The sequence below is a fragment of the Notamacropus eugenii genome, chromosome 1, assembly GCF_028372415.1.
Source record: "Notamacropus eugenii isolate mMacEug1 chromosome 1, mMacEug1.pri_v2, whole genome shotgun sequence".
Classification (NCBI taxonomy): domain Eukaryota; kingdom Metazoa; phylum Chordata; class Mammalia; order Diprotodontia; family Macropodidae; genus Notamacropus; species Notamacropus eugenii.
In genome coordinates, this window is record NC_092872.1 from 293378183 (window position 1) to 293403678 (window position 25496).

The window sequence follows — 25496 nt, forward strand, 5'->3', positions numbered from 1 at the left end:
ACATATTTGGCATCGACTCCTACCCTCCCTCTTTCCCCACCCTCCTGACTTTTGGGTCCCACCTGGGTTTCCTGCCCCAGGCTAGAACCAGAAGCTAAGGGAAGGAGTCACACACTTTAGCTTCACCAGACAGGTTCTGAACTGGACCTCGCCTCACAACTAGCCCCACCCCAAGCCCCACCTCTGGGCCCAAGCTGCCTCCTATTTTACCTGACCCGGAGGGAAGCAGGCCTCTGCTGACGTAGCCTAAAATGCATCCCTGGAGTTGCTGCTAGCTAACAATAACAGCTAGCATTTGTGGTTGTTGTTTAATTGTTTCAATTGTCTGACTCTTCATCACACCATTTGGGGGGTTTTTTTGGCAGAGATACTGGAGTGGTTTGCCATGTCCTTCTCTAGCCCATTTTGTAGATGAGGAAACTGAGGCAAACAGGGTGAAGTGATTTGCTCAGAGTCACACAGCTAGTAAGTGTCTGAGGCCAGATCTGAACTCAGGAAAATGAGTCTTGCTCACTCCAGGCATGGTGTTCTATCTGTGCCACCTTTGAGCAGCCCCTGTGAGTGAGGTGCTATTATTACCCCCATTTTACAGGTGAGGAGACTGAGGCTGAGAGAGGTCATGGGTGACTAGCCCAGGGTCACAGGGCTGGTAAATGCCTAAGGCAGGATTCAAACTCAGGTCTTCTGAATTCTAATTCATCCTTGGAAATGTATGGTTTGGGGAAAAGGAGACCTCTCACAGGAAGGAGAGGTATTAGAGTAAAGAAAGATGAATGAAGGAGGGAAAGCTGCTGTAACACAACCTCCTTACCCACTACACAGATTGAACTGTGGAACTTTGACAAGGAATCCCAGGCAGGAGCAACTCCAACGAATAGGTGACTACTCACATATACCCAGCCTCCTCAAAAATGTTTTTCCCACTGCCTAGAGAACTAAGACTCTAAGTGACTTATCACCAGTTTGTGATAGAGAAGGGATCTGAGTCTTCTAGGCCTCTAGACCAGCTCTCTATCCATTATACCATCCTGCCTGTAATAATTATAATAATTGATTATGGAATTGAGCTATATTATCAAGAGAAATTGAGAACATTCCACCCATCACCATTACTGGAACCCATCAGGCTACATTGCCATTCACTCTCTGACCCTTACAGAAGCATCCCTTGCTTACCAGAAAAAATTAATTTCTCTTTTGCACTTAATAGATACAAAAAAGAATTTGCATTTCCATATACAAAGTAGAATACAAAATGATGCTTGCATATGAAATCTCGAATCTCTACTATGTACAATTTGCTTTTTTAAAAAGTATATGACAAATTCAACCTGCTACTTTCAAAGCTATCCTCCTTGTCTGTGTCTCCTTCTGAATTCCTTTTTGTTTTCTTTTCTGCCTTTAAGATTTTTCAATGATCTTATCTTATTATTATTGGGTTTGTTTGGGTTTTGTTTTTTTTTTTGCAACACTATCACTTGCCTATCTCTCCCCCAAATCAATTGAAAAAAAGAAAACCTTTATAATAAATAAGCATAGTCAAGAAAAATAAATCCTTATACTGACTATGTCCAAAAACATATATCTCATTGTTTACGTAGAGTCCATCACCTCTCTGCCAAGAGGCCGGTAGCTTGCTTCATTACCCAGTCCCTCTGGAGTTGTTGTTGGTCATTGATCAGATTTCTAAAGTCCTAAAAATTGTTGTTCTTAAACCTGGAAAGACTTAAATGAACTGATGCTGAATGAAGTGAGCAGAACCAGAAGAATGTTTTATGTAGTAAGAGCAATGTTGTGTGATGACTGACCTTTACAGACTTATCTCTGCTCAGCAATGCAAAGATCTAAGACAACTCCAAACGACTCATGATGGAAAATGCTGTCCACATCCAGAGAAAGAATTCTGGAGTCTAAATGCAGCAGATGGAAGCACACTATTTGCTCTCTATTTTTTTCATTTTTTTTCTTTCTTGTGGTTTCTATCGGTTCTAATTCTTCTTTACCACATGACTAATTGTGTAAATATGTTCAATATGAATGTACATGTAGACCCTGTATCACACTGCCTGCTATCTTAGAGTGGGGACAGGGGAGGAATGGGGAGAAAATTTGGAACTCAAAATCTTATGGAAGTGAATGATGAAAACTAAAAATAAACAAATAAATGGTTTTTAAGAAATTTGCTGTTCTTTATAATGTTGCAGATATGGAGTAAGTTTTCTTGTCCTGGTTCTCTTCTTTTCACTATGCATCAGTTCATAAAAATCTTCCTAGAGTCCTTTGATGTTATGTCTTACATAATTTCTTATTATGTAAGATTGTTCCATCTACATACCATTACCCAAATAATTAGCACCCTCCATTAGTTTCTGGTTCTTTGTTACAACAAAAAAAAAGCTGATATAAATATTTTTGTACACATTTTGATTTCATCGGGGGCATAGGACTCATAGGGGAAATGAAGGTTTTGTCCTCTGGGACAAATGGTACTCATAGTTAGTGACTTTGTGGATCCAAACTGCTCTCCTGAATGGCTGGATCAATTTACATCTTCCCCAAAAGTGTATTAGTATCTATATGTTCTTGCAGTCCCTCCAAAATCTGTCATTTGCCTTTTTTGGCAATTTGGTGGATGTGAGACTGAATTTCCTGGTTTTTGAAATGGACATTTTTCTAATTATTAGTGATTTTGGATCATTTCCCCCCCACATGGCCATTTATAGCTTGGATTTCTTCCTATTCCTTGTTTTTTTAGAAGCAGAGCTTGACCAGGTCTGAACATAGCAATCAGTGCATCTTTCTAGTGGCCGATAGAGTAAGCCTACATTATTTAGACTTTTCAAAAGTGAGACGAGGATCACTGCAGGAGGCACAGGCAAGATGGTGGAGTAAAAGCACCAACTTGCTAGAGCTCTTCCCTGAAACCCAGGCAAATATCTATAAAAAATTACTCAAAACAAATTCTGGAGCTGCAGAACCCACAGAATGATGGAGTGAAGCAAATCTCCAGTCCAAGACAGCCTGGAAGGCATCTATTGCACCTTGCTGGGAGCAGAGCACAGTTCAGCCTGGGCCTGAGCCAGCACAGACGGGATCTGAGCATGGGTTGGGAGACTGAATCTTTGCCACCTGGGGCAGTTTCCAGTCTACATATCCCCCAAAATATCAAGGACAAATTGGAAAGTCAGTGGGAAAAACCTTGGGACCTGTGTGAAAGAGAAGAGTGGGCCCAGCCCTGGGGCAGTGGAGGTGCCCAAGGGGGTCACAGGAGCAGCAGGGGCAGAGGCAGCAACTGTTTCTGGAGCTCTAAGCCCACAGATTGCGGGAGGATTGAGCAGATGACAGTACACCACACTACTCCCACTGGAAGCAGAGAACTACCTTGACAAAGAGCTCAAAAGTAAGTAAATGGCTGGGGAAGTGAGCAAAAATTGGAAAAAGAATCAGATTATGCAATCTCACTTTGGTGGCAAGGAAGACCAAAATATACAAACAGAAGAAGACAACAAAGTCAAAGCTTCTACATCCAAAGCCTTCAAGAAAAATACGAATTGGTCTCAGGCCATGGAATAGCTCAAAAAGGATTCTGAAAATCAAGTAAGAGAAGTAGAGGAAAAATGGAAAGAGAAATGAGAGTGATGCAAGAAAACCATGAAAACTGAGTCAACTGCTTGCTAAAGGGAACCCAAAAAATCCTGAAGAAAATAACACTTTAAAAAATAGACTACCCCAAATCCAAAAGAAATCCAAAGAGCCAATGAGGAGAAGAATGCCGTAAAAAGCAGAATTGGCCAGATGGAAAAGGAGATCCAAAAGCTCACTGAAGAAAGTAATTCCTTCAAAATTAGAATGAAGCAGATGGAAGCTAGTGACTTTATGAAAAATCAAGAAATTATAAAACAAAACCAAAGGAATGAAAAAATAGCAGACAAGGTGAAATATATCATTGGAAAAACAACTGACCTGGAAAATAGATCCAGGAGAGGTAATTTTTAAATTATTGGACTACCTAAAAGCCATGATCAAAAAAAGAGCCTAGACATCATCTTTTAAGAAATTATCAAGGAAAACTGCCCTGATATTGAAGAACCAGAGGGTAAAATAGATATTAAAAGAATCCTCCAATCACCTCCTGAAAGAGATCTCAAGAGGAGAACTCCTAGGAACACTGTAGACAAATTCCAGAGCTCCCAGATCAAGGAGAAAATATTGCAAGCAGTCAGAAAGAAACAATTTGAATATTGTAGAAACAAAAGTGAGAGAGGGAAGAGAGGAACAGCAGAAGTCACAGGATCATAAATTTAAAATTTGAAGGGACCTCAAAGACCATCTAGTACAACCACCTTTTGTATAAATAAAGAAACTGAGACCTGGTGAATTTTAATGACTTGCCCAAGGTCATACAAGTAATAAATATCAGAAGCAGTATTCAAACCCAGTTCCCCTGACTCCATAGTCAACATCCTTTCCACTGTACCATGCTGTCTCCCACCTACCTGGAGTCAGGAAAGACTGGAATTCAAATCTTGCCTCGGATGCTTACTGAATGTGTGACCCTGGGCAAGTCATTTACCCAGTTTCCTTAAGTATAAAATGAGGATAATAATAGTATCTCTCTCACAGGGTTGTTGTAAGGTCTAAATGAGATAATATTTGTAAAAAGCACTTAGCACTCTGCCTGCCTAATGGGCACCATACAAGTGCTTATTTCTTCCTTCTCTCCCTCTTTCCCTGCTTCTCCTTGCTCTCCCTTCTAGCTTTAGAAACTGTCTAAGAACTTGGCATCCGTGAAATGAGCCTTTACAGAGTTCATCTATCCAGAAGCTACTGAAACAGCCACTCAAGAAGTGACATTGTACGCAGTAATGTCATTATTTGATGACTGACTGATAGACGTAGCCCTTCTCAGCAATTCAAGGACTTAAAACATCTCCAAAGGACTCATGATGGAAAATGCCATCCACATCCAAAGAAAGAATTATGGAGCCCGGAGGCAGAGCAAAGCAGACTATTTTCTTTTTTGATTTGTTTTTTTCATGTTTTCTCCCATTTGTTATAATTCTCTGCAACATGACTAATGTGAAAATGTGTTTAATAGGAATGCATGTGTAGAGCCCATATCAGACTGCATGCTGTCTTAGAGAGGAAGGGGGGAGGGAGCGGAGAAAATTCAAAACTTATGGAAGTGAATGTTGAAAACTAAAAATAAATAAATGAACTAATTTTTTTAAAAAAGGAAAGAAGAAACAGTCACACAAGGACACATGAAAACCAGCTGCTTCTAGTTTTTCTGGTTTTATTCAGGACTCAGCCTCTCCTGGTCCCCCTCTCAAATAATCTCTCAGATATGTATATTTGCTAAATATGTGTGTGCACATGTGTGTAAAACATATATATACATATATGAATGTAAATTCATACACATACATGTGTATATGTACGTGTGTGCGTATAGCATGTATGTGTGTATAAACATTTACCTAAATGTTTACGTATTCTATCCCCATTAGAATGTGACATCCTTGAGAGTTGAGACTATCTCATTTTCCTTTTCCTTGTATCCTCAGGGTTTAAACACAGTGCTTGGTACGTAGCAGGCACTTAATAAATTATTCTTAATAAGAAATGATAATTAACTTAATAAATGAGTGATTGTTGACTAACTTACCACTTGAAATAGTTCCAAATTCTCTTTCTTCCTGTCTCTGAAAAATTAGTTAAGACCAGACTCTAACTAGTTGGAGTGATTTTCTTCTACCCAAATGAGTGGTGGTACAGCAACCAGAGTGTTGGGCCTGGAAGCAAGAAGACTCGAGTCCCAATTTGCCATCAGACACTAGTCATGTGACCTTGAATAAGTCATTTATCCTCCTTTAAGTTAAGTTAGGACTTGTACCTGGGTCTTCCTAACTCCAAGGCCATTTAACCTCAGCTTCCTCAACTGTAAGATGGAGTTAGCAAGCGCACCTAACTCCCAGGGTTGTTTTGAAGATAAAATGAAATATTTGTAAAGTGCTTATCACAGGACCTGGCACTTAATAGGCACTATGTAAATACTAGCTATTATTATTATTGTTATTTCTATAGAAGGTTCCAGAATGGAGGAGGACACAAGTAGTGGAAGCTGTTAGCCCCCAGGAAAGAGCAGGAAGAACAGTCATGTGGTTGGTGTGACAGATACACCTATCCACTTCTCCCCTTTAGCATGGAGTCCAAGGACTGATCGGATAAGTGTCAGGAATGAGATTCGAATTCTCATACTCTGACTCCAGACCTAATAGTCTTTCCACTGTACCACAGCAATCTGTAGCCCTATGGGCATCTGGATGGTGCGCAAAGTACCAAGGAGGGCTCAGTCCCAGGCAAGAGAGTAGTTATGGCCACTGCCCAGAGGCTCATACTACCGGATCACTGGAATATCATTTTCAAACTGGAAGGGACATTATTCCAACTCCTTTATTTTATCGATAGTAAAACTGAGGTACATAGAGATTAAGTGACTTCCTCAAGGTCACACAACTATTAAGTGTTTGAGGCAGGATTAGGACATAGGTCTTCCTAACTTCTGATCGGGCACTGTACGGACTCTGACACACCTTCCCGTTGGTTTCCAGGCCTCTTTCCCCTAGGAGACGGGCATTCTCACTTACTAGGGATGCAGGTGATGACAGGAGCAGGGGCAGCAGCAGCAGCCAAAGGGGGTACTTCTTCATCTCCTGCACAGAAAGAAGAGTGCTCAGTAAGACCAGGGCTTTCAATGAACTCTGGGGTGCAAAGTAGAGAGGGGAAGGACAAGGAAGGAACCAATCTCTATAAGAATAAAGAAGTTCCCATTCAACACATCAGGCATCAGAGGAAAGTCACCAAGATGTGGACACAGAGGAGTTTGTATTTTATCCTGCAGGTAATGGGGAAGCATTGAAGCTTCGTGAGCTAGGCAGGCACCTATGTCATCAGATAATGTACATCAGAAATATCCATTTGGCAGCTGTGTAGAGACTGGACTGGGAAGAGAGAGAGTGGATGCTGTGAGACCAGCTAGAAGACATTGCAAAAGTCCAGGCAAAAGGTGAAAAGGGCCTAGACTTGAGTGCTTGTAGTAAGGATAGAAAGAGACAGAGGTCAGTTGAGGAGATAGAAGAGATAAGATTTGACAACTAACTATGTCCCGGGTAAACAAGAGTGAAGAAAAGGTTATAGGTTGTGCACCCAAGTGGCTGGAAGAATCCATTGATGAAGATTTGGCAATTCAGCTAGAACTTACAGGCTTGGAGTTGCCTGGAAAACTGGGAGATTTAGTGATTTGCCTATGGTGACAGCATTTATGAGTCAGGACTTGTATCCAGGTTTTCCTGACTCCAAAGCCATGCATGCCATCTCTCATATAACCCTTTGTAATTTATAAAGTACTTTTCTTGGAGGGGAGGCAACTGGGGTTAAGTGACTTACCCAGGGTCACACAACTAGTAAGCATCTGATGCCAGATTTGAATTCCAGTCTCCCTGATTCCAGGTCAGTCAATCTATTCACTACATCACCTAGATGCCCCTATGAAGGACTTCCATAGTCATTATCTAACTTTATCCTACAACAATTCTGTAACATTTACTATCAGATATCCTCATTTTACATATGAAGAAAAGGGAAACCCAGAGAGGTGATGTGCCCAAAGTCACATTGCTAGTAAGTGGAGGTCATTCAGTCATATTGGGGTCTATGACTGGAAAATACCTGAGGCCAGATTTGAACTCAGGTCTTCCTGACTCCAGGCCAATTTGTCCACTACCACCTAGCTGCCCACCTGGGACGCAGGTGCTTAATAAACACTGACTGGCTGACTGACCCTCCTAGAACATAGACTTGTCCCTAGTAAGTGGAGGAGCTGGGAATAGAAGTCAGATCTTCTCTCTTCTAGTTCCTTGTTCTTTCCCACACCACTCCAAGGTGAACTGCAGCCTAGCAGTCCAATGAATAAATTCTGAATGAATAGGATCTTACCCTATTGAACCCCAAATGTGGCCTTCACTTCATCAACAGGGGTCTTCCTGTTATGTGAGTGTGGCCTGCTGATTTAATGACTTTAAAAAATCATGTTAATGAGACCTCCCATGTTCCAATACACTCCACCCCCTTCTATAGCCAGGAGTCATGTCCCTAGCCCTAACCAGTTATCTAGCAAATGATATGAGCCACAACAGTGGAGGGATAAAAATGTGGATCTCCCAACAGAATGCCCACTAAAGAAGAGCTTTAAAAATTATCTAATCCTATCCAACCACTCTGGAGAACAATTTGGAACTATGCCCAAAGGGCTATAAAACTGCATACCCTTTGACCCTGAAATATTGCTTCTAGGGCTGTATCCCAAAGAGATCATAAAAATGGGAAAAGGACCCACATGTACAAAAATATTTCTAGCAGCTCTCTTTGTGGTGGTCAAGAACTGGAAATCAAGGGGATGCCCATCAATTGGGAAATGGCTGAACAAGTTGTGATATATGAATGTAATGGAATATCATTGTGCTATAAGAAATGATGAACAGGAAGACTTCAGAGAGGCCTGGAAGGACTTATATGAACTGATGCTAAGTGAAAGGAGCAGAACCAGGAGAACTTTTTACACAGCAACAACCACAGTGTGCAAGGAATTTTTCTGGTAGACTTAGTCCTTCACAGCAATACAAGGACCTAAAACATTCCCAATGGTCTCTTGAGGCAAAATACCATCCACATCCAGAGAAAGAACTATGAAAATGGATCACAGAATGAAGCAGAATATTTTCTATTGTGTTATATTTTGTTTTATTTTGGTTTTTCTCATGGTTTCTCCCACTCATTTTAATTCTTCTATGCAACATGACTAATGTGAAAATGTGTTTAATAAGCATGTATGTGTAGAACTCATATAAGATTGCATGCCATCTCGAAGGGTGGGGAAAGGGAGGGGGAGAAAATCTAAGATTTATGGAAGTGATTGTAGAAAACTGAAAACAAATGATTTAATTTAAAAAAAAAAGAAATCATGAGCAGTCCAACTTCAGAAAAACCTGGCAAGACTTATATAAACCGATGCTGAGGGAAATGAGTAGAAACAAGAGAACGCTGTATACAGAAAACAACCACGGTGTTCGACTAACTTTGATAGACTTGGCTCTTTTTAGCAATGCAAGGATCTAAGACAACTCCAAAAGATCCATAATGGAAAATGCTATTCACATCCAGAGAAAGAACTATGGAGTCTGAATGCAGTTTGAAGCTACTTGCTCTCTCTCTTTTTCGTTTTGTCTTTTCTTTCTTGTGGTTTCGCCCATTCATTCTAATTTTTCTTTACAATATGACTAATATGAAAATATGTTTAATAAGAATATATATGTAGAGCCTTTATCAGATTGCATGCCATCTTGGGGAGTAGGGAGAAGAGGGAGGGAGAGGAAATATAAATCTCAAAAGCATATGGAAGAGAACTGATCCAAATGTATAATCATACAAGTCATTCCCCAATTGATAAATGGTCAAAGGATATGAACAGGCAATTTTCAGAGGAAGAGGTTAAGGCTATCTATAATCATATGAAAAAATGCTCTAAATCACTATTGGTTAGAGAGATGCAAATCAAAACAACTCTGAGGTACCACATCACACCTATAAGATTGGCAAACATGACAGAACAAGAAAATGATAAATGCTGGAGAGGATGTGGGAGAGTTGGAACACTAATTCATTGTTGGTGGAGCTGCCAGCGCATCCAACCATTCTGGAGAGCAATTTGGAACTATGCCCAAAGGGCTACAAAAATGTGCATACCCTTTGACCCAGCAATATCGCTACTAGGACTATATCCCCAAGAGATCATAAAAATGGGAAAGGGTCCCACATGTACAAAAATATTTATAGCAGCACTCTATGTAGTTGCCAAAAACTGGAAGTCAAGGGGATGTCCATCAATTGGGGAATGGCTGAATAAATTATGGTATATGAATGTAATGGAGTACTATTGTGCCATAAGAAATGATGAACAAGAAGACTTCAGAGAGGCCTGGAAGGACTTATATGACCTGATGCTGAGTGAAAGGAGCAGAACCAGGAGAACTTTATGCACAGCAACAACCACAGTGTGTGAGAGTTTTTTCTGGTAGACTTAGATTTTTGTAATAACACAAGAACTTCTTACCAAAAAAAAAAAAAATCCCAATGGAGGATCTCAAGGCAAAATGCCTGCCACACTCAGAGAGAGAAATATGGAAGTCACTCACATATTGTAGCAGATCATGTTTGTGTATGTGTATGTGTTTGTGTATCATGTTCTGATTTGTTATACGATTTCTTTCATTTATCTTAGTCTGACTACATAGCATGACTATAGTGAAAATATACTCAATAGGAAAGTATATGTAGAATCTATACAGAATTGTATGCAGTCGTGGGGAGGGAGGGGGGGAGTGGGTGGTAAGTGGGGGGGATAAAATCACAATTGTATGGCAGTGATTGTTAAACATTACAAAATAAAAAAAAAGCATATGGAAGTGAATGTTGAAAATTAAAAACAACCAAATTAATTTTTAAAAATTATCTAATCCAGCACTATAATTTTGCAGGTAAGGAAAACTGTGGATACCCAGAGTGGCAAAATAAGTCACTCAAGGTCACACAGCTAGAGAATGTCAGAGACAGAATGAGAACCTGTCTTTCAGTCCCTGGTTCCTTCTACTAGAAACTAGACTCAAAACACAAAGGCAGCTAGAAGTAGCAATGAATAGAGCTCTAGACCTGGTGGCATGAGTTCAGGAAGACGTGAGATCAAATCCTGACTTGGAAACTTATTGGTTGTGCTACCAAGGGGACAAATCACTTACCCTCTGCCTCAGTTTCCTCATCTGTAAAATGAGAATTATAAGAGTACTTACCTCATAGAGCTGTTATGATGATCATTCAGGCAATATTTGTAAAGCTCTTAGCACAAAGCCTGGCACATGGTAGGTGCTTAATAAATGCTTTTCCCCTTTCCTTCCCTTTCCCCTGCTGATACTAAATTAGCAGGATCACATGTAAGGAGTATAGTTCATGTTCCTGAACTAAAAATACAGGGAAAAATAAAATAGGACTGAAAAACCTTTAAGGAATAAATAATATTCTCCCTTGACATAATCATCCAATTTCAAACCTACTTTTTAAAAAAAATCAATCTAGTTCATAACTAAAAATATTATAAATAAAAGAAATAAATGTAGGTTAGCATTATAGCACTTCAAGGTTTGCAAAACTCTTTGCCTGTATTACCTCCTTTGATTTGATCCTCAAAACAACCCTGTGAGGGAGGTGCTATTATGATCCCCATTTTACAGATAAGGAAACTGAGACCAAAAGATTAAACTATTTACCCAGGGTCGCACAACTAAGTATCTAAGTCAAGATTCTAATTCAAGTCTTTCCCTGACTTTTACCCTACCTAGTTACCTAATGTATCATGTTCACAAAACCCAGATAGAAATATAGAACTACAAGGGTTGGTAGGGAACTTAGAAATGGTAAAGTCCAATTCTTTCATTTTTAAAATGAGAAAAGTGAGGCTCAGAGGGATGAATGATGGGCCCAAGGCCATTTTGGTATCAGTGGTTTTGGTAGTCACTGTTTCATAAACGCTCATTCACCAATTGATTCTTGTTACCTACAGCTCTTTCCTGGCCACCTATGTATTGATAAAAGTACAAGATGTTCCAAGATTTAGTACAATTTTCAACACTCATTAGTGACACCCTAAACTCCCAGTCCCTTTCCCTGCTCAATCTGTCAGTCACCTTCCCATTCTGAGAACTTTAGCAGAAAATGATGAGTCTAACAGTGGCCGGGGTTTCCCCCATTAGCAAATACAGAATTCTTTTTAATGTTTTAGGCCTCTAACTTCAGGACCCACATTGTTGCTTGTGATTATTCAGTCATTTCTGACATTTCATGAATCCATTTGGTGTATTCTTGGCCAACTGGACTGATGTGCCATTTCTTTCTCCAGTTTATTTTACAGATGAGGAAACTGAGGTAAACAGGATTAAGTAATTTGGCCAGAGTCACACACATTAAGTATCTGAGGTCAGATCTGAACTCATGAAGATGCATCTTCTTGATTCCAGGCCCAGCATTTTATCCACTACACCACCTAGCTGCCCCCAAGACCCACATGGTCCCCCTTTTTTTTCTGAGAGCATTCTCAAGTGACTTCTCTAATAGGCACACAAACTTGGAGCTGGGAATTTCCCAACAACCAGAGCAGTCCAAAAACTAGAATAGTATGGAGCTCCTTTTTAAAGGCGGTCTTACCGTTGGATGAACATCTGTCTGGGATGAAATGTCAGGTCCAGGTCAGACTCAGTAACTGAGTTCTCTTACCACAGTGAAAACCTGTGGTTCATAAACAAATGCTGCTCTGGCCCTGAAAGATCTCTGTTTTCAGATGGGGAATCTGATCTACTTCTTCTTATGGAAGACAAGACTGTGCTAAAGTCCTCTAGGAAACCATGAATAGTCATCACAAGAACTGACTTAGATACGTTGTTCTACCTATGAGGGCAAGCTTCTTCCCAATCCATACTGCTACTCCAGTCCTCTCCAGAGGCAATTTAGAAACTGGGAAAGCAGCAAAGACACAAACACACTTGTCAACTGAATGTCACAAATGAGAACTTAAAAAAACCCCAAGAAGTTAGATGTGTATGATAGATCCACAAAGCTAGGTGGCATTGGTATTGAAAGGTCTTCCCAAGGACCCACATGTACAAAAATATTTATATCCTTTTTAAAATATCTTTTTGGGGTAGCCAAGAATTGGAAATTGAGGGAATGCCATCAATTGGGGAAAGGCTCAACAAATTGTGGTATATGAATGTAATAGAATACTATTGTGCTGTAAGCAATGATGAGCAGGCAGACTTTAGAAACCAGAAAGACTTATATGAACTGATGCTGAGTGAAGTGAGAAGAACCAGGACACATTTTACACAGTAATAGCAACACTGTGTGATGATTAACCATGATAGACCTAGCTCTGGTGAATACAATGATGCAAGACAATTGCAAGGGACTCATGATGGAAAATACTAACCACATTCAGAGAAAGAACTAGTCTGAATGCAGATTGAAGCATACTATTTTCACTTTTTTGGTTGTTTTTTTCTTTCTCATGGTTTTTCCCTTTTGTTCTGATTCTTCTTTCACAACATGACTAATGTGGAAATATGTTTAACACGATTGTACATGCATAACCTGTATCAGATTGCTCCTTGTCTTGGGGAAGGGAGAAGAGGAAGGAAGAAAATTTTAGAATTCAAAATTTTACACAAATGAATGTCAAAAACTATCTTTAGGGGCAGCTAGGTGGCATAATGAGTAGAGCACAGGCTTTGGATTCAAGAGGACCTGAGTTCAAATCTGTCCTCAGACACTTGACACACTTACTTGCTGTGTGATCTTGGGCAAGTCACTAACCCCAATCGCCTTGCCTTCTACCCTCCAAAAAAAAAAGCAAAAAGAAAAAAACCTCTCTTTACATGTGGGGGGGATTAAAAAATACTATACTGCAGAGTTGAGTTGGTAAGAAGAGTCACAAATCTAGTACCTGAAATGGCAAATCCCAGAGTTAAGGCTTATACTGGTATTAGGATACAAGTTCTAGTTCTGTCCAAAAGTGCATAGCAATACCCAAAGTAGGATGTCAATTAAGCCCAAAATTGGGGGCAGTTTTCTACAAACAAGGAGTGAAGTGGCCTCCATCAGGAATGCTGATTGATCCCCTCCTATATTTATGTATTTTGTATTTATTTACCTGTATAAATGTTGTTTACATAATGTAAACTCCATATATAATGTAAACTCCTCCATATAATGTAAACTCCTTCATATAAGAGACTATCTAGATTTCATCTTTTTATCCCCAGAATCCAGGACAGTGTCTGGCACATGGCACATACATAAGAAATGCTGTTGATTGGATGGAGATGCTGAACCACTCCAAACAGACAAGTCTGACCATCTACGCAGAAAAAAACAGAATGATCGCCAATGCCTGTTACCCAGACCTCAGACTTCAGAGCAGGCATATTCAAAGCAAGGGCTGACAATGGCTTTTGTGCTGGCCCAGTGTTGTGTTTTAGGGGGCGTCCCAACCCAAGACAACCAACATCCTCTAGCAACTGCCTAGAGGCAACTTGGGAATCTTAAGGCAGAGGGCCCAAGGAACTTGCTTCTTGCAAAAAAGCCTTCAATGTCCGATCCTCAGGATGCTCTCACTTGTCACCCCATACCCTTATACTTCTCACTTTGGCACCTCCTATCCACAAAGCACCTGAAGCTCTCTCTCAGTCATCCCTTAAGTCATGCCATTATTCATGGTTTTTTTTTGGTTTGGAATCATGGGAGAGGGAGGTGGAATGGAGCATATCTAGGTGTATACACTGCAAAGATATAAAGTAAGATTAATTAAATCTCCCACATATACCCCAGAGAACGCCATTCCCTTAGAGCTCTGTTCTTCTGCTGGATGACAAACCCCATCAATTAATAAATGAATTCTTGCTGGTGGGTCTGCCTACCTCAAGTCTCTCCCCACCCCGCTCCATCCTCCACTCAGGTCTCCAAAGTGCTTTTCCAAAATAGCAGATCTGACCATGTCACCGTCCTACTAAATAAACTTCATGGCCTCCCTATCATCTCTAGGATCAAACACAAAATCCTGTTTGACATTCAAAGCCCTTTATAACCTAGCTCCCACCTGCCTTTCCAGTCTTCTTACATCTTACTATTGACACTGGCCTCATTACTGGGCCATGAACAAAATACTCCATCTCTTGGCACTGGGCATTTTCTCTTCTGGTCCCTTGTATCTGGAATGCTCTCCCTCCTCATTTGCTTACTGGCTTTCCTGGCTTCCTTCAAATACCAATGAAAGTCTACAGTAATGATGTCAAAGTGAAACAGAAATGGGGTTCTGGACCATCAACAATCATCTTGACATAGGTCTTGCCACTGAACTCAGATGACTCTGGAAGAGAGAGTGAGGCTGATGACTTTGCAGTCCCGCCTCACTTAAATCGAATCCACTCACAAGTCAAGACATCATCTTGCTGATGTCATAGGTCCTCTTCAAGAACAAAGGATGAAAAATAAGAAGAAAGTGAGAGAGCTGCATGTTGACTTCAAAAATCATACAGGCTAATATAGTTCTTTTTAAAAAATTAATATATCAACGTTAAAATCAGATATATTAATCTGGTTCAGCTGCAGCCAGGAGTGTTATGGGTCAAATGCTGCCCTTGGGCCACAGTTTGGACACCTGGTGTAAACAAAGCCTTTCCTAACACCTTAATTATTATTATTAATAATTAATAAATCTTTCTTCTTTTAGTTATTTCCTACTTAATCCTATATATAACTTGTTTGTACATAATTTGCTTATTTTTTATTTCCCCTTAGATTGTGACCTCCTTGAGGGCAGGGACAGTTTTTTGCCTTTTTTTTACCCCCAGTATTTAACAAAGTGCCCAGCAGGTACTAATAAATGTTTCTGGATTCACTGGCTGTCCCCCATGCCTAAAGTGCTCTCCCTCCACATCTCCTCCTCCTGGCTTCCAAGTCCCAGCTAAAATCCTGCCTTCTATAGGAAACCTTTCCCTATCCTCCTTAATTTTAGTGCCTTCCTTCTGCTGATTATTTCCAGTTTATCCTGTATGTAGCTTGTTTGAATGTAATTTTTTGCATGCTATCTTTCCCTTCTGGAAAGCAGGGACTATTTTACTTTTTTTCATCCCTAGCGCTTAGCAGGATGTCTGGTAGGTACTTAATAAATATTAGAATCTTAAGTCAAAGGCAATCAGAGGACCTGGAGTCAAGAAGACATAAGTTCAAATCCAGTCTCAGACCCTTACTAGCTCTGTGACCTTGGGCAAGTTACTGAACTTCTGGTTGCCTCAGTTTCCTCAACTGTAACATGAGGATAGTAGTAATGGCAGCTACCTCCCAGGGTTGTTGTGAGGATCAAAGGAGATATTTATAAAGCGTCTGACATATACAAATGCTAGCTATTTGTGTTGTCATTATTGGAATAATAATTTTAGGAATTGATGGGTAAAGGAGCAAACCCATAACTATATGGTGTGGATTAAAGTAAGTACCTACTCTAAGGACTCCTTAGGCTGGTCCTGCCTGCAGAGCCAATGAGGAGGGTGTGGTGGAGTACAGACTCCAGCCCGGGCAATGATCCCGGAGAAGACTTTCTTGTTTCTAAATTTTTGTCCCTAGTTCCAATGGCCTGTCTTTCCCATGTTCATCATTCCTTGAATAGGCAACAGAGAGTTTTTCTCCAAAGAAGATGGGTTTGAGAACTCAATCCACCTGAGTGCTTCTCTGCCCCCTCCTCCTCACCCGTAGTTATTGAAACACATAAAATTGCAACAGGGAACTGGGTGGGACAGAATCTGCTCATAAAGCAAAACTCCTCCTCCCATCCTCTCTCCTCCCCACCCCCCACCCAAGTCTAATCCAGCTGGATCTGGAGCTGCGGTCTCCTCCCTCCCATCACCCTCACCCACAGCTCGGGAATGTTTGGTTTCCCGCTGAGATGAAACCCCAGGCTCATTAACCCTAGGGGCAGGTAGTAAGTGCAAAAGCTCACTCTGGGAGGAAAGGGCCCATCCTGCCAAGAGTCTGTTGGAGTTTGTACCCAGAAAAACATCTATCCCTTGTCGGCGGGACCTCGCAACGATAAAATGAAAGATTGTGTGTAGAACTTTGCAAACTTTAGAGCCGCAGTATCAGGGTCAGATGTTATTAACGATTTCGTCGTTGATGCAGCAAATCTCCCAGTGCTGGTCTGAGGGAGAGCCGTAATTCTGTAATCCCCTGGAGAGCCGCCCGGGACCCTGAGAAGTTAAGGGACTTGCCCACGGTCACCCAGACAATAAATTATCAGGGACTAAACTTGAACCCCGATCTTTCCGACCTTTCTCCCCAACTTGATGCGTCTATTCTAAAGAGGGGTGAAGAAAAAGCTATTCCCTATAGAAAGAAGCAAGGAAAGGCAGAAGTGTGGCGAGAGGGAAATGAAAGAAAAGTGCTCTTAATTCAAAGTAAAGTGAAGGACAGCTTTTAATAAAGTTTAACCTTACCTCCCCGGCGTATGTTCTCGTGTGCCAATCTGGATCTCGTGTGCCAATCTGGATGGCTGGTTTAAGGATGTACAGACTCAAGGGTGTGTGTGTGTGTGTGTGTGTGTGTGTGTGTGTGTGTGTGTGTGTGTGTGTGTGTGTGTGTGTGTGTGTGTGTGTGTGTGTGTGTGACAGAGACAGACAGAGACAGAGAGACGGCGTATGTAGGTGTGTGACTGTGTGTGGAAGGGGGATGTATGGTTTCTGTGTAGGTGTGGCTGCGTGTGCGCAGGTGGGTGCTGCTTGGCGCCTCCTCCAGGACAGGTCTCTTCTCCCAGCTTCCAGCCGCTGCGTCTTCCCCAGTTTCCAGTCCCGCTGGCCTTTGGTGCACAGGAATGGAAGAGTGCCTTGAGTTTCTCTAGTCCCCTTGGGCCCCTGCCGCAGTTTCTCCGGATGGGTTCCAGTTAAATCGGCCTCCCGGTGAAGGCCCTCCAGGATCCAGTCCCGAAGCTCACCAGGCGCACGGGGCTTCACTCCTAGCCCAGCTGCAAGACAGACTGGGGCGGAGCCCTCGACTTTGGAGTTTTATTGTCACCCAGAGCTCCTTCCTTGCGGGAGGGAAAGAAAGGAGAAGGGGGAGAGAGGAGGCAGAGGAGCCCCCGGAGGACCTTGCCGCGTTCTTTATTTCCTCTCCCTTTTTAGTTCATTCCCGCTGAAAAAAAAACCCATGTGTTCCAGCGTGCGTTTTTCTTTCCCAGGTATTGCCTTCTCTGCTTTATTTCGGGACGCCAACAGACTGCGCATCCTCCTGTTAGGAGATGGGAGGGAACTGCTGAGAGCGTGTAACTCAGCCCTACCTGGTAAACTCCTTCTCCTAGATGGAGGGAGGGTGTCAGTCATAGGACTTAGGATCATAGATTTAGAATGAAAGGGACCTGAGAAGATGTCAAGTCCAACCCCTTGTTTTAGAGAAGTGGAAACTGATAAATCAAAAATCACTTATTAAGCACTTATGTGCCAGGCGGGGCAGTTAGGTGGTGCAGTGGATAAAGCACCAGGTTTGGAGTCGGGAAGTTCAATGAGTTCGAACATTTAGATATTTAGTAGCTGCGTGACTGGCTTGGGCATGTCACTTAACCTCTACTTGCCCCAATTCATCTGTAAAATGGGGGCACACTGGAGAAGAAAATGGCAAACCATTCCAGTATCTTTAAGGAGAAAACCCCATGGACAAAAAACATGGAGTCGGACACGGCTGAACAAGACCAACGGTAACAACATATACATGTCAGGAACAACTCTAAACACTGGGGGTACGAGAATACCCGAGGCTCAGGGTGTCTATTCTCAGCCCAAATTCAGTGGAAAATCTTTCTTGACCACCGAGGGGCGGAGGTGGTAATTGTCCACTGACACCTCTAAGTTGCTTCTTCCTTTTTTGGCCTCATGATTTCTTCCAACATCGGGTCCTGCTGTTACCCAGAAAAATGATAAAATAGATCTAGAGATCATGTAGTCCACTCCCCTCATTTTACAGAGGAAGTTCTTTCAGGTAAGTTAATGCTTTGCCCCAGGTCTCCTAGCCGGTTAATAGTAAACATTTATTCCTGAAACCCAGGCTTGCTGATTTCCCATTCCTGGGCTCATTAGCAATATCTCTTCATGCCTGGCAGAACAGCCTTTTTCATAGCCATTTGTGTGCAGAGGGCAAGTGGCTAGGATTTCTCCTGTGCAGATAGAGGCAGATGCCCTTCTCCAAGATATGGATACCTGAGCCCTCTCCTAATTCTGCCTTAGAGCCAGTCACTTACCCTGTCCTGCCTAACCCTTTCCTGCAACCAGTCATAGTTCCTCTTTCTGTCATCCAGGGAATAAACTTTTGGGGACTGGAAAACTACACTTTAGAGCATAGAATTGAATGACAAACCAAGTCTTTTTGTACATTGGCTTGGAACTTAAGAGTTTAGATTATAGAAGTCCAAAGATCACCGATCTAGAACTGAAGGATCCACTTATTTTACAGATCAGGAAACTGAGACCTGGGGAGAGTAAGTGATTTGCTCAGGGTCACGCTGGAAGGCCCTCAGAGGATAAATTTGAACCCAGGGTCTCTGACTAAAGAGACAGTGCTTTTTCTAGTGTATGGGGAAATCACTTTTCATCTCCATTCCTCCACTTGATGGGTTTAGGGGTGGAGGTGGAGGAGAAAGTCTGGATCCTGGAATTAGAAGCATGCTATGCACACACACAGTACACTCAGATTTATTTATTCTTAAAACCCTCTGTTCCATCAGCACATTCTCCAAATGCATGTTCATGCTGGCACTTCTTAATTCTTTTTTTCCTCCTTTTTTTAAATAAGTTCATTTTCTCCCATTTCTCTCCTATGGAAAAATAACAAGTACTCAGTGTCAATCAAAGGGAATTTTAGGAACTAAACTTTCCCTCCTCCCAGCCTTCTGACTTTGAATTCTCTAGGCAAAGCTAACAAAAGTTGGAGGAAGAGGAGAGGCAAAATGCCCCATTCCTTCTAAGAATGTTTAAGGATACTGGAAATGTTTTCTCCTTTAATAGAGCTCTATCCCTTACCCACTTCTCCAAAGCTAGGGCTTGTTCCAATCATCCTGACACCTCAACCCTAACTGGTTTCCCTTCCTTCAAGGGGTAGAAAGAGACAACAGAGCCCCAGTGCAGCGGGTAATGTGTCCTACTTCTTAAATTCCATCTTCTTTTGCACCGTTTTCAGTCTCTTATTTGTCTGGTTTCTAATTTGCACTTTCAAGCAAGAAAAAAAGTTCCTGCTGCAGAAAGACTTTAAAAGCACAAATAGATCCTGACTTGCTCAGGACATTCCCTCTGCACTGGGCCAGAGAACACTTGGCATGCCAATTTAGTCTTCTTGACTAGGGCAAAGGTCCTCCCTCTGTACTTCCTAGGCAATGCTTTGTGAATTCTCCTCTCATCTCAGATCTCAAGTCCAGGAAAGAGAAGTCTAAGAATGTGACTAGCTCTCAGTTTGGAAGGTGAAAACAGGGGTGAGATAGGGTTAGCAGTGACAACCCACAAGCCAGCCCCACCCCCTTGAAAAATTAGATGATGAACTAGGCTGAGGACTTACATTCCTCAACAACATTTCTTTCATAATAATTTCTATAAATTTCAAATCAATCCCTTGAAGATACTGTGCTAAAGGAGAAAATTAGCATAGTAACCTTCAGCAGGGTTTTGAACATCTGAATAACCAGGAGCTAGCTCTGGGGCAGAGAATTTCACACTTGGGGGTTCTTAACCTAGGATCCATGAACTTCTTGGTTTTTTAAAAATAGTTTGATAACTATATTTCAGTATAAGTGGTTTCCTTTACAATCCTGTGTATCCTATTTTATGTATTTAAAAGCTTTTTTTTTAATTTTAAGGGCTGGTATTTGCTTTACTTTTTTTCCCCAAGTAACAAGCATTTTTAAAAATCATCTGTCCATTACACTGTCAACCTTCCCCCTCTTGAAGAGTTGAAAAAAATCTATCTATCTAATTTGTGTGTGTACATTAACATACACACATACATGCACACACAGTCTGACAAAACAAATTTCCACATTAACCATGTCCAAAACTGCAAGTCTCTTTCTGCATCTTAAGTACCTCAGCTTTATTTCAGGAAATAAATGGCATGTTTCATCTTCATTCTTTTGGCCTTGTGGTTTATCACTGATCAGAGTTCTAAAGTCTTTCATAGTCGGTTTTTTTTTTTCTATTATTACATAAATTGTTCTCCTAGTTCTGTTTGGGGCAGGTAGGTGGTGCAGTGGATAGAGCACCGGTCTTGAAATTAGGAAGATTCATCTTCAAGAGTTCAATTCTGACCCCGGACACTTCCTAGCTGTGTGACCCTGGACAAGTCACTTAACCCCATTTGCCTCAGTGTCTTCATCTGTAAAATGAGCTGGAGAAGAAAACGGCAAACCACTCCTGTATCTTTGCCAAGAGAACCCCAATGGGGTCCAGACTGAACAAAAAGTTCTATTCATTTCACCCTTCATAAAGGTCTTCCTAGTTTCCTGTGAAATTGTCCATTCTGTCATTTCTTATGGCACAATAATATTCCATTGCATTTATATACCACAGTTTATTTAGCCATTCCCCAACAGGGCACCCCCTTAGTTTCCCATTAAAAACATCATTCTGAGAAGGGATCCATAGGCTTCACCAGACAACCAAAGAGGGCCCTGACACAAAAAAAGCTTAAGAACCCTTGCCTTGAAGCACAAATGCAGCACAAATACAAACGCAGTCACTCCTTCCTGACACTGCAGCCTTATAGATGAAAAGGACAGGAACAGCTGTAATCCTCACTAATGCCGTCTGGCTGAGGGAGTCCTTACACCCTCCCTTCCCCCATGTGCAAGGAGAGGAAACTGGATTGGATGGAGGAGACTACATGAAGAAACCAACTCAGAAAGGGAGAGCCATGGAAAAGCAGAGTGCTGCTGCCCAGGATGGTGAAAAGAATGGACAGATCAAGGGGGGGAGAGGGGAAGGGGTAGGATACAGCAGGACACGTGACTGAAAGCAGAAGACATGGCTGGGAGGAAGAAAAGAAGGGAAGAAGACTCTTGCAGACCTTTGTAGAATTTTATTTATTCTGAAATTAAACACCAAGTGAAACAAGCCGTTCCATAAACACAAACTCCATAAACACGGAAACACAAAAAGAGGGTCAAACAGGAAACTGCTTATGTCTACTACATACAGTTTTCTTTTTGGACATCCTACACGCGATCTCCTTACTAAGACACATATTTAAGCTTTATTTGTCTCAACTACCTCATCTGTAAAATAATACAATCCATCTTGTAGGGTTGTTGTAAGAATTAAATGAGATAATATCAATTAGTCAGTAAACGTATTTAAGCAGTTACCATGTGCTAAGCACTGAGTATTTAACACCATACCTGATATGTAACAAGTGCTATATAAATGCTAATTATTATTATTATTATTAAGATTTACAAAGATTTAAAATGAGCAGCTGAGCAAAGTCTATTATGATGGTAAATTCCTGTGATAACACAAATTTCCAGAGCTTCTTGTCCATGATTCTTTCTGACCTTTCTTCTGTTCTTTTCTATACATTAAAAAAAAAACCCTGACTCTCTTTTCTTTCATTTCTATTTATTTTTCAGCAACCCTATCCCTAACCCACCTTTTTATCCCCCCACTTCCCTCTATAAATTGAAAAGAAAGAAACAAAAACCAAACCCTTGTCAAAAATATACACAGTCAATCAAAACAAATCCCCCCTTTAGCCATTTCTGTAAATCTAGGTCTCATTTTTCCTTCAGGAGTCTATTATCTCTTGGTCAGGAGGTGAGTAGTATTTTATTATCCATCTTCCCTTCAGAGGTTAAAAAAAAACCAAAATGAATAAAATTTTAAAGATGAAATGAATTTTATTTATTATAAATATGATATACTAATATCTAATTTATAATAAAATATAATTTATATTATTATATTTATATATTATATTACTTAATTTATAATAAATATAATTTATAGTTAAGATAAAATAAAATAAATAAATAACAAGATGTAAGGAATGCAAAGCCACCCTTGATTTATGGATGTCTTTGTGGACACTACAGCCCTATTAAGAGACAAAGGGTGGGGCAGCCTGGCGGTAACTCTCCAGTCAGGTGCTGGGTTCCGTTGCAGGTGCCAGTTTACCTACTGTTCCTCCCTTTCCGTGGTTTCAAAGGCAAACTTGGTGTCCTGCACCAGAACAATGGTCTCCCTTACCTCTTCCAGTTCCTGGCAGAGGTGCCAGTATTTCTCAGTCAAGTCCTTGTCCTCCCATCAGAGCACCAGTGCGACCCACCTCACCTCCTCTGGGTGCTTGGTGCCATGGATTTTCACTTGCCCTACTTCCAACAACATGATTTCCATGTTCATCAGGGGTACAAACTTCTCCTTGGACATAATGGATGTTGGGGGGCATGGATTCCTGAGACACCCTGAGATCAAGCTTCTGTCTGGCAGACTCTGAGGTCCTAAAGCTACCATGGGATCTTTATGTTTTCTTATATTTCCTTCTCCTCCCTGTCACTCTCTTGTCTAGTCTAAAACACCTCTCAAAGGTCCTTTGCTGAAGCTAATTGCAATACAGTACACTGATGTAATTAAGGATGTCAGAGACTAATAATGCCCATCATTCCTATGTATAGAGTGCTTAAAGGTTCTTAGGATGCTTCAGCAACATTCTGAGGTAGGTAGTGAAGTGTTATTATCCTTTTTTTTAATAGCTGGGGAAATGAAGGCTCAGCAATCATGGCATATTCGGGGTCTTCAACATGGCAAAGTAGATAGAGCACTGGACCCAGTTAAGAAGAACTGAGTTACTTGTGTGTCCCAAGGAGTACTAATTTGTCTCTCTGGGCCTTGCTTTCCTCCTCTGTAAAATGGGGATGATAATATTTATGTCACAGGATTGTTATGAGGATCAAATGAGATAATGTATGTATAACACTTGCAAATCTTAAAGCATTGTAAATGTGAAGCATTATCAAGGATGTTAAGGATATTAAGTAAGGATGAGAACCTGGACCTGAGCCCAGATTTACGGATCCTTGGGTATTCATTCCCCTTTGTTACACTGCCTTGCCCTTGAAATTTTAAGGAGCCCTGCTTTAGAGTATTAATGAGTTGGTGAAAATAGCAAAGTATCCTGAGGGAAAGACAGGAGGCAATATTGCCAGTCAAGTCAAACCACCCCCTACCTTGACCACCATTTCCCCTCTGACCCTGATGGCAACAGCCCAGTACCTTGGGTCCAAGAGCCTTGGGAATAGCTGCACACCCCAAACCACCAGACCTGCTTCCAGTCTAGCCCCTATGTCCATCATTGAGAGAAGAAATCATTGTAGAGGAGCGTCCCAACTTCCTCATTACCACCAGAGGCAACTACTGACCACTTGCTACCAACAATTAGGCAGAGGTATCCAGGGAGTGGAAATACCTCCTAGACTGCCAGTCCTGCTTCCAACTCAGAGTCATCCTCTGAAGAAGCAGTTACTATAGAAAGGGAGCCAGCCATCCCCACTAACTGCCAACCAATGGCCACATACAGGGCAGGCTATCCATAACAGCTGAGGCAGCTATTATTAGGATGAGGCATCCATAAGATACCACTATCTTGGCCATCATCTCCCTCAGACGGTGAAAGAGACAACCCCTGAACCCAAAAGCCTTGTGAATAGTAACACTTCCAGTCCAATAGCACCTTTAGCCAACATCCTGGGAAGTAGCCCCTGTTGGGATGCAGCCTGGCAATTGCTTCTGCCAAAGCTATAGTCACAGTTATTGAAGACCTAGAAAAGAAAGTTCTTGTCCCTACAGTCCTTAACACTACTGAATAATCCAGCATCAGAAACTGATATGATTTTATTAACAGACATAACATTAAAGAAGAGGCATTAACATCTGCTTTGCCACTGTACCTTAAGGATCATTTTCCTTTTGACTTGCAGCTAAAACCTCCATATGTGTTGTCTACCCAATTAGAATGTAATCTCCGAGAGCAGGCACTGTCTGCTTTCTCTTTTTGTATCCCTGGGGCTTAGAACAATGCTTTGCACATAGTATACATTCAATGCTTCAACAGACTGGACTGAGTGACTTCTGAGGTTCCTTCCAACTCACATTTCTTGCTTTGATATCTCAGATACAGATTGGGCTGAATAATGACTGAGGTCTCTTTCAGCTCTGAAATTCTGTGATTTGATAATCTCACAACAGAGTTGAGGTCATATAATCCTGTGAACATTGGAAAGGTCCTTAGGAAAGAATCCTGAAGAAGTTGAATGATTGACTCAGTCACAGTTAGCATGGAGAGAGATGTTCTAGTTCCCATTCTGCCTCTATTTTGCTGTGTGACCTTGGAAAAGTCACTTTCCTTTCTGGGTCTCAATTTCATCCTGTACTAAATGAAGGGGTTGGATTAGAAAACCTCTAAGGTGCCTCCAAACTTTAGTAGTCTTTGAGCATAGTTCTAGAACTGGACCTAGATCCCAGTATTCTGGATTCCCAAAACAAGGTATTCTCCATGTTATCTCTCACAGGAGTGAATCAAATAGGCTCCAATAGAAATTGACTGATTGAATGAGAGGACCACAATGCATGAATTCTCTTTGCATTCAGTTGAGTTTATACTAATTCAGGACAACTCACTTCCTAGGAGGGATTCTGCCTGGACTGGATACTAGCCATCTGCTAACAAACAAGAGATCTCTTAAGGAACCAAAGCAAGATTTTTCACTCACACACAATTCCAGCCTATTGAGGTTAAAGCCGAGTTACTCTAGACTAAGG

At 41.3% G+C, this 25496-nt stretch overlaps 1 protein-coding gene across 2 annotated transcripts in view; it reads right to left on the reverse strand.

The window, feature by feature from the left end:
• The window catches only part of PAPLN (papilin, proteoglycan like sulfated glycoprotein), an 85781-nt gene extending 67863 nt beyond the window's left edge, over positions 1-17918 (reverse strand). For both annotated transcript variants that reach the window (XM_072629188.1, XM_072629187.1), the window contains exons 1-2: positions 17151-17918; positions 6651-6716 (exon numbers count right to left, since the gene is read on the reverse strand). In XM_072629188.1, coding sequence (XP_072485289.1) covers positions 6651-6713 — 63 coding nt within the window. In that variant the 5' untranslated portion in view covers positions 6714-6716; positions 17151-17918. The remainder of the gene's footprint in view (positions 1-6650; positions 6717-17150) is intronic.
• Positions 17919-25496: the final 7578 nt, after the last annotated feature.